Source organism: Phyllostomus hastatus, unplaced genomic scaffold, assembly GCF_019186645.2.
Source record: "Phyllostomus hastatus isolate PE091 unplaced genomic scaffold, TTU_PhHast_1.1 phas_scaffold_501, whole genome shotgun sequence".
Taxonomy (NCBI): domain Eukaryota; kingdom Metazoa; phylum Chordata; class Mammalia; order Chiroptera; family Phyllostomidae; genus Phyllostomus; species Phyllostomus hastatus.
The window spans coordinates 50645906-50655389 of NW_025334033.1; the positions used below are offsets into that span (position 1 = coordinate 50645906).

The 9484-nt window shown below is 53.8% G+C and overlaps 1 protein-coding gene across 4 annotated transcripts; it reads left to right on the top strand.

Annotated features, from left to right (window-relative positions):
• The first annotated feature begins 328 nt into the window (after positions 1–328).
• Positions 329–9053, top strand: VRTN (vertebrae development associated). 4 transcript variants are annotated; one of them, XM_045823286.1, is made up of 3 exons: positions 329–441; positions 692–1295; positions 6687–9053. In XM_045823286.1, the coding sequence occupies exons 2-3, from the start codon at positions 1234–1236 to the stop codon at positions 8833–8835; spliced, it is 2211 nt and encodes a 736-aa protein (XP_045679242.1). In that variant the 5' UTR covers positions 329–441; positions 692–1233; the 3' UTR covers positions 8836–9053. The 4 variants fall into 4 exon arrangements, with proteins under 4 accessions (XP_045679242.1, XP_045679244.1, XP_045679245.1 ...); XM_045823288.1 differs by having other exon boundaries at positions 348–1468; XM_045823289.1 differs by lacking the exon at positions 692–1295 and having other exon boundaries at positions 379–441.
• Positions 9054–9484: the final 431 nt, after the last annotated feature.

The window sequence follows — 9484 nt, forward strand, 5'->3', positions numbered from 1 at the left end:
AGCCACTGCCTTGGGGGACTGCCATTATGGTGGGTGGGGCTGGAATGATTATAAAGCAGAGACTGGACTTGAACTCACTTCTGGTGGCTCCCTGGTCCAGTGCTCTCGGGCGGTTGAAACAGGATTTTTGGTTTAGGTGATTAAGTGTAGCGCTCACGATAGGCGGAGAAGAAAACGGTACTAGTGGAGCTGGAGCACAGCCGACGTTGGGGGGCATTTCATACCGGGTTGCCAGGGGTACAGCGATAAAGTGAAACCGGAAGTCTGGGAGGGAAGCAGCCAGCCCCCGCACTCCAAAGGGTTAAAGTCGGGCAGGAAAGCCCCTGGGGGAAGATACCACTGAAGGCTTCAGTCCCTAGGCTTTTACCTCCCCCACCGGCGGGGACCAGACCGGGAGATAGGACTGGTTCCTGCAGGATTATCTGAGGCCCCTGGGTTGAGGTGAGCTTTGGGCACAGAAGCCCCAGGGACTGCATGTCCACCCATCTTCATCTGGGGCTCAGAAAGCCAGGTGCCCTGGGATAGGCGCCGGGCCTCTGGCTGCAGCAGCAGCTCTGGCCCGGGCACACTTTGAGAGTAAGACGTGCCCAGCCTGGGGATGATGCTCAGAGAGGTGGGGAGGGAGGCCCTGAAGAATGTGGAGCTCGCACCAAAGGAAGGGCATGCGTTCTCCAGACTCCCCGTCTTGCAGGGCCTGGGATGTGGCAGCTGCCTTGGGAAGAGATGCATCTTGGCGGTTCAGAGAGCCCCAAAGCATCTAACCAATCATCCCAGGCCAGTATCTGGGCTCCAGCTTTGCTCCTTCCCCACCCCCACCCCCCAGTTAGCTTGGCCACGAATTTTCTTTCCTTAGGTCTTCCTATCTAAACCTTCTCCTCCCTTCCCCTCCCCCGCCAAACTCTTTGGAAATCTTTAAACACTTTCAAGTTTTTCCTGGGCAGTTTGAGGTTGGTTTCAGAGCTAAGTCAGGGCGCTTTAACACCCCAGCTGGGTAGGGTGGATGGGACAATAGCCGCTATCACTTTACCATTGGAAGTGACCCCCGAATTTGCACTTCTTTCATCTTGGGACCCGAGCACTTGAGGGTAGGCGATTTCCTTGGGGGGAGTGGCTTAAGCAGATTCTCCCCGGGCCAGTTGGCTGTAGACGGTCCGTGCTCAGTGGGCAAATCTGAAACCAGTTCTGGAGTGAGAGTGCCTTTCAGCTGGGGACGCTGCCGGCTGGGTGAGTTAAATGTCCCAAGCTGGAAGGTGGAGAGAGAAGTGGACGCCCCCAGGGCTCTGGGCCATCTTGAGGTCAGTAATCTAGAAAGGTAACTCAACATTAGGAAGGGTGGGTGACTGTACAGCCCGGCGACCCCAGGGAATGGGGGCTGGCTCGGGACACTGACGGGCCCAAGGATGGAGGAATGACTCTGTGAAGATGCTGTAAAGCCTGGATTGTGCGTGCGCTCGGGCTGAGAGGGGAGGTGAGGCATTGTTTCACTTTTTTTTCCATCCCCACCCGCACCTCCAACTCCATCCCCACCCCAACCCGCCTCCCTCTCTGCCTACCTCTCTTCTCCACCCTACAAAATGGTGTGGCCTCGACCCCTCCCATAGCTTCTTGGGTTGGGTCTTTCATTCCAGATGCCCAGGCCAACCAGCTCTCTCCCCAGCCACCCATGGCCCCCTGGCACACCCACCGGCAACCGGTTGCCTGCGGGTTCCCTTAGTGGGCTGCACTACCCCTACCTTTCCAGACTTGTGGTCCACTAGAGCAACTGACCTTGGGAACTCCCAGGCTGAATTGCCAGCTTCAGGGCCTATACGGAGCTCCCAGGTACTCCTGCTGCGTTTGGTGGTGAGAAGTTTTTGGGAAGTCACACCCCACAGGCTGCTTGCCACCAGGGAGCCCCTGTGCCCCTAACTTTGGGGCCTTCTGGCCACTGGGGAGGGAGCCAAAACAGGATGGCTGGCACTCTCTTGAACCAGTGGCCAGTGGCACAGCTGGGCAGGTGTACAGTTGGCCAGTGTGATGGGGAAGAAGGGGAGAGTGCTGGTTAATCCCTGTCTCACCGAGGGCTGAGGCCTCTGGGGCCCTCCCTCCATGCTTGTTGGGCCTGGTTGACGATAGAGACAGCAGGACCTGCTTTATGAGGTGTGAGAGAAAGGGTGGGATTGGGGAGAACGGGGGTCTGAGGCCCCATCTGCTTGAAATAAGGAGACTGGGAGAGGAAGAAAGCTGGCCTCGGTAAAGGTGAGGCTTTGAATCTCCTGCAGAGGTGCCCACGTCTTCACTCCTTCCCTGGCTCCAGAGCCCTTCCCGGACACTCTCAGGGCTTCCCCCCTGTTTTATTCCCTTCCAACCTGAAGCCAGAGGAGCCTGTGGAATCTGAGGGCGCCTCGCCTCCTTGGTTTCTCTCCTTTTCAGATCCCTTCTAAGAGCTGCCAGGGGAGGCCAGCTGAGCAAAGCCCGAGGTTAGCTCTTGGTTTCTGCACCTAATTCATGAATGCACCTGACAGTCGCCAGACTGCCCTGCATTGCACTGCCAGGAAACCGCTGCTGAACAAGGCTCGCACCTGAACCCCATCAGCCAGTCGTCTACTTAGGGATGATTGGCTGCCCTGTTAGGGCCGACGGCCTTCCCCCACTACCCCATCCTCTGGTGGTGCAGACCCTCCGGAGTGCACGTGGCATGCAGAGCCAGGGAGCTCCTTTTTCCTTTTGAGGAAACAGAAGTGGGTTGTTGCGTACTCTCAAGTCCTCACCCCTCTTTGGGGAGGGGAGGGAATGAGATAGGGCGGAGAGGGTGGGACTGGGTCTGGTCTGCTTCTGGGCCGGAGGTGGGGTGGGACAGGAGAGGGTGGGGAGGGTGCCGCTCGTTCAGGAGGAAGTGTGGCATAGCTGGACATTCTGGCAGACGGTATCTGGATACTGTTGTGTGAATTCAGGTAAGTCTATTTTATGTTTCTGGACCTCAGTTTCCTTAAAATGGCCTTGTTTGTCTCAAAGCTCCAAGAACCCATGTGTCTCAGGGTCCTTTGGATGATGCGCATTTTGGGTGATGTATCCCCTGGGTGGTGGAGGCCAGGGGTTGGCAGGGGAGCTCTGGGGTCGGATTGCCTAGGGTTTTTGTCATTTTCATAGCTGTGGTCTTGGGGAAGTTAATTAATTTAACCCTAAGCCTCTGTTTCCCCAGCTGTGACCTGGGAAAATCCGTCCTGGCAGGGGTTGCAGGTGTGATGGAGGTGTAGTTCCCATGGAGGAAGCGGGAGAACCACATTGTGCGTAAACAAAACGACCTCTGGGATGCCCGAGATCCAAACGCTCGCTCACCCCGTGGAAAGCCCACGGGAGCTCGTGGCCACACAGGGGACGCTGTGCTCTGCTCAGAAAATAGGCTGGAGCAGGGCAGAAAGAAGCACTCACGCAAGTGGAATGAATCATCCCCTCTTATTCTCTCTGAGATTTTGGTTGAGCCACCTCAGTTAAATGCACAGAGTAAGCACCAGGTAGGCAGTGGCTATTTTCATAATTTTGTTTGCACAGCAGCTAGCGGCACGCTCATTTGCATGCAGCTGCTGGGCAGCATTCCACAAGCGGCATGCAAGCCCCGCCCCCAGCCCCAGCATCTCTGTTTGTCAGCGTGAAAGAGCTGTTCTGTGTGTACAGTGTGCTTCTCCAGAGCTCCTGTGTTCTCGTTGCACATGGAAATAGTCTCTTCCATAAGAACCTACAGGAAGTCTGTCCTCTAGTTTTCCGAAGAAAACCAATTGTTTTTTGAAAAGTAGATCTAAAGTACATAAAAGATGAACAGAGTAAGAGCCCAAATCCAGGGCCAAATAATATAGTCCGGAAACAGATTTGGTGAGAGACGAGACCAGATTTGTCACAATATACATGTTTTTAAAAAATCTACCGCTGAGAAATTCTAGCCAAAGGTGTTCCCGGTCACCAGTTTTTTAAAAAGTGTTCTTTTGAATGATTATCAAGTCAAATCCTGCTCATGCTCTTTTGACGCTTTAAAAAGCTTTTTTTCCCTACTTTACTGAACCATAACGTATACCCAAGCACAGTCTTTTTCAGTGTGAGTTTTGATTAGTTGACAAATGGATAAACCTAAACACAATTTTTAAGTTGAAGACTAATCTAAAGCTGTGTATTGAACTCTATGTCATCTATGAGAACAAAGATCTGAGAAAGGATAATGGTTTCCTTTTAATTTTAAAAACAGTGTCCATCCAGGAATATTGCTTTGCTTTGCAAGACAATCCTGAAAATGTTCCAATAAATGGAATGACTGGTTTGTGTTGGAAAGGTGGCTGGCAGCGTCACTGAGGGATCACGGGCCCTCGGGAGCATTTGGTGGCACCGTGTGTGTGTGTGTGTGTGTGTGTGTGTGTCCTGGGGCAAACTGGGCGAAGTAGGCTGATATCGATCGTCTAGGTTTCCTCACCTGTAAACTGGGGGTGACGGTATTGCCTTCAAGTGTGGCTGTCAGGATTCAGACAGTGGGTGACAAACGCTCAGTGAATCTCAGATGTGGGATCTGTGTCGGCACAGTGTGACACGCTGTGATGGGACCGACTGGCTTTCTTCCAGGGCTGCAGTTCTCAAACTCCATGGTCTCAGGACCTCTGTGGGCTCTTAAGAATTGAGGACCACCCCAAGAGATTTTGTTCATAGAGGTTGCATTTGATCATATTGCGTTTTGATCCGGTTGCGTTTGATCCGTGTTGATCGTATTCAAAATGAAAACTGAGACATTTATAAAATATTTATTAGGAAATAACAAACTTGTAGCCCTGGCTGGCGTAGCTCAGTGGATTGAGCGCGGGTTGTGAACCAAAGTGTCGCAGGTTCGATTCCCAATCAGGGTACATGCCTGGGTTGCAGGCCATGACCCCCAGCAACTGTACATTGATGTTTCTCTCTCTCTCTCTCTCTTTTTCTCCCTCCCTTCCCTCTCTAAAAATAAATAAATAAAATCTTAAAAAAAAGAAATAACAAACTTGTTACATAGGAACAATTAATAGTCCTTATGAAAAATAACTTTTCCAGGAAAAAAAATAGTGAGAAAGTGCTTTCTTTTACATTTCTCCAAATCTCTCATGTCTGGGTTAATAGACGATGAGCACATTCTCATATTTGTCTGTGTTCACTCTGTGTGATGCATTGTTTTGGCAGAAGTGTCTGAAGAAAACCCCATTTCATCTAGACACATAGATGAAAAGAGGAAGGGTATCTTGATAGCCTTTTCAGTGGATATTCTTTGATAACTATACCCAAACTTGATGTGTCATTTCTCAAAGTTTAGTTATAATGTAGAATCTGAAACAACACCCATTTTCGTACCGTACTATATTAAAATCTATTGCTTTCTTTTATACTTTGATGGGATCTTTTACCAATTGAAATGCATAACTTTGCTACAGCACCCATGGGTTATTTGGGAAATATAATTCATTGGGTGATACAGAGCTTCACATGTTGGCAATTCCATTGTGTAGCACAAAAAGTTAAATTTATCGTGTCACCGCTGGTTCCTTCGGAGAAGCCTTTAGGTGTGGGGAAGCTGTCGAGCTCCCTGGAGTGGATACAGGTTTTCCTAAATTTTAATTTTCAAGTGAGAACTCAACATTTCACTGGCAACAAATGGCAGTTCACCTTATTCACTACTGAACAAACGTGTACTAAATATACTCAAGTCCGAATGACGAATGTCTCTCAGCCTTCCCTTGAAGGGTACACAATGGTGTTCCGTGATAACAAGTGGCCAGTCCATCACGCACCCCCACAGTTGTCCTGTGAGGCCTTCGTCTGCTTCAGCGTGAGCAGAATGTCCCTCCCAATAGTGAGAAGTCGTGTTTTTCAGGGCTGTAATTTAAGACAAATCTCTGCTGGGCTTCCTCAAGGACACTGAGTGTAATTACAATAGCTTTTTGTTTTTCCTTATCTGCCATTGCACGGTGGTAAAGAACACGATGACTTCCAGTACGGTTCGACTCACGCCAAGGTACCACGGTTTTACCCAAGCGTTTATACAACAGAAAAGGCAAATATCCTAGTGTCAGCTTAGTATAGTTTAGTGTTACAAGGAAACAGCTTAACTTGCAGACCCCCAGAAAGAGTCCCAGGCATCCCAAGGGTACTGGGACCATACTTTGAGAATCATTGTAACCGGGGAAAGACAGTCCAGTTTTGCCTTTACCAGGTGCGGAGGCACAGCTCTTCCAGCTGGCCTGTCTAATACGTACAGTGCGAGGTAATACTCATGTGCAATGGCTAACTCTTCTGTAGAGCTTCACTATGTGTCGGCAACTATTCCAAGGATGGATATGTAAGCGTGTGTGTATATCTGTGTGTCTCCATCCTTTTCTTTCATTGTTTCACTTATACCTGCAACAACCCCGTAAGGCAGATACTTTTTTATAGTCCCCTTTATCACAGAGGAGGAACTAGAAGCCGAGCGAGGTTAAGTGACTTGCTCGAGCTAGTATCAGAACGGAGGAGACCAAACTCTTGGTGCCCCTGAGGGACTGAATAAACCCAGGAGACACTTGGCCATCGTCGCAATGAGGAAATGGGAGTGGTGGACATCGTCTCAAGGGAGAAGGTGCAGGAGTGGATAGGGCAGGCACCACTGCTGGGTGTCATCGGGGATCCTCGTCCTGACCTCTGCTCTCTGTCCTTTGCCCTGGCAGGATGACACCTCGGGAGCAGCTGATTCAGCAGGTGCTGCAGGAGCTGCAGGAGGCAGTGGAGTCCGAGGGCCTGGAGGGTCTTGTCGGTGCTGCTCTGGAGGCCAAGCAGGTCCTGTCCTCCTTCACTCTCCCCACCTGCCGGGAGAAAGGCCCCAGCCGCCAGGTGCTGGAGGTGGACTCGGTGGCCCTGAGCCTGTACCCAGAGGATGCTCCCCGGAACATGCTGCCGCTGGTGTGCAAGGGCGAGGGCAGCCTGCTGTTCGAGGCGGCCAGCACGCTGCTGTGGGGGGACGCAGGACTCAGCCTGGAGCTGCGGGCCCGCACCGTGGTGGAGATGCTGCTGCACAGACACTACTACTTGCAGGGCATGATCGACTCCAAGGTGATGCTGCAGGCCGTGCGCTACTCCCTCTGCTCGGAGGAGTCCCCCGAGATGACCAGCCTGCCATCCGCCACGCTGGAGGCCATCTTCGACGCGGACGTCAAGGCCACCTGCTTCCCGAGCAGCTTCTCCAATGTGTGGCACTTGTACGCCCTCGCCTCCATCCTTCAGCGCAACATCTACTCCATCTACCCCATGCGCAACCTCAAGATCCGGCCCTACTTTAACCGCATCATCCGGCCCCGCCGCTGTGACCACATGCCGGCCACGCTGCACATCATGTGGGCCGGCCAGCCCCTCACCAGCCATCTCTTCCGCCACCAGTACTTTGCCCCTGTGGTGGGACTGGAGGAGGTGGAAGCTGAAGATGCCACCAGCCTGGCCCCGGCTTCCCTGGCCCCAGCTGCTCTGCCACCGACGGCCAAGACTCCGGAGCTGTTCAACCAGGACCCTGGCCGCAGCTACTCTCACCTCTGCGAACGCTACAGTGTCACCAGGAACACCTTCTACCGCTGGCGGCGGCAGTCCCAGGAGCACCAGCAGAAGGTGGCCACCCTCTACTCGGCCAAGCACGTCCTGCAGGAGAGCGTCCGCCGTGGGGGCATCATGTCGCTGCAGCAGTTTCTCCAGAGGTTCCCCGAGATCTCCCGTTCCACTTATTATGCCTGGAAGAACGAGCTGCTGGGCACTGGCGCTGGCCAGCCCCTGACCCCCAAGGAGGGGACAGAGGACCTGGAGCAGCTGGAGAAGCTGCCGGAGGAGCAGGTTACCAAGGGGCTGGGATGCTCCATGCTGGCTGAGGCAAGCCCCGCGGTGGTCCTCATGCAGCGGGCCAAGCTGTACCTGGAGCACTGCATCTCCCTGAACACACTGGTGCCCTATCGCTGCTTCAAACGCAGGTTCCCCAGCATCTCCCGGTCCACCTACTACAACTGGCGCCGTAAGGCCCTTCGGAGGAACCCTAGCTTCAAGCCAGCCCCAGCCCTCTCCGTGGCCCCAGCTCCCCAGCTGGCATCTGTTGGGGAAGAGGCCCTGCTCCCTGAAAAGAGTGAGGCGGGAGAGGAGGGGACAGGGAAAACCACAGATGGGGGACCACCCGCCCCCCGGCAGTTCGTACCCCCGAGGATGCCCCTGTCCCGCTGGCAGAGGCGACTGCGCAGGGCCGCCCGCAAGCAGGTGCTCAGTGGGCACCTCCCCTTTTGTCGGTTTCGCCTCCGCTACCCCAGTCTGTCCCCCTCCGCCTTTTGGGTCTGGAAGAGTCTTGCCCGGGGCTGGCCTAGAAGCCTTTCCGGACTCCAGATGCAAGCCCCTGCCTTGGGCAAAGGTGGGGTCCAGGAGGCTGAAGGGAAGCGAGAGAAAGAAGCTGGCAAGAATGTGATAGTTTCCGTGGCTCTAGCCGCTGGGGCCCCAAAGATGGCAGCTTCTCCAGGAGAGGATCCAGAGAAGGCCCAGGGAGGGCCTTCCAGAGAGAAGGTTCTGCAACAGGGGGCCACAGCCCAGGGAAGGCCCCCCAGTGGATCCTGGTCCAGCCCCTCTGTGGCCAAAGCAGTGGCAGCGGGCAGTAGGGACAGCCAGGTACTTATGATGGACATGCTCGCTTCCACCAAGTTCAAGGCTCAGGCCAAGCTGTTTTTGCAGAAGTGCTTCCAGTCCAAGAGCTTTCCTTCCTACAAGGAGTTCAGCGCTCTCTTCCCGCTGACGGCCCGCTCCACCTACTACATGTGGAAGCGGGCCCTGTATGATGGCCTCACCCTGGTTGATGGCTGACAGGGCAGTGCGGAGGGGCTGGGAGCACGGGGGATCATTTTGGAGAGGGTCAGGGACCCGCATTGCCCCCTGGCCTGGCCAGGCCAGGACGCCCTTTGCTCCAGTTTGCATGGCGTCCGCCCTGAACCCAGAGGCACTGTGTCTTGTGCTGTGTCTTGGCTCCAGGGCAGAGCGAGCCGAAACCAGCCATCTGGTCTGCTGCGGAGAGTCACAGTTGTTTGCCCGTCTTATTTTTATTGTGTATGGATTTTAGTTTTTTGTTTTGATTGAAGTGGGTTGGCTGGGCCCACTTGCTGGTGCTGGAAGCTGTATGTGTGGGGGAGGGGGCTGGAGGGGGGTTGGTTAGCTAAAGCTGCTTTCTGTTTTTCCCCGGGACAAAAGGAGTATTATTATAGCATGGCCATCTGTCCCATTGGGCAGAATATATATCTTCAGTTCCTTTTGGGGTTTGGCATTCTCCTTGCTCAAATGTATTTCCCTAAGGAGCATAAGAAATCAAATGTGGAGCGGGTCAGTGGCTTCTGGTTGGCACCCGCCAAGGAAAAGGGAGTCAGGCCCAGCGTGAGCAGAAGCAGGGGGTACAGGAAGAACCAAGGGCCTCTGAGGGAAGGTCCTGAGCCGGATCGCTGAAGGCTGGCCTGCTCCTTGC

What these genes read in the sequence shown, in the direction of transcription:
- VRTN (XM_045823286.1), top strand. Translation starts at nt 1,234, where the DNA reads ATGTCCCAAGCTGGAAGGTGGAGAGAGAAGTGGACGCCCCCAGGGCTC. An exon ending in GGGCTCTGGGCCATCTTGAG is followed by an intron (nt 1,296 to 6,686) that starts GTCAGTAATCTA and finishes TTGCCCTGGCAG; the next exon opens with GATGACACCTCGGGAGCAGC.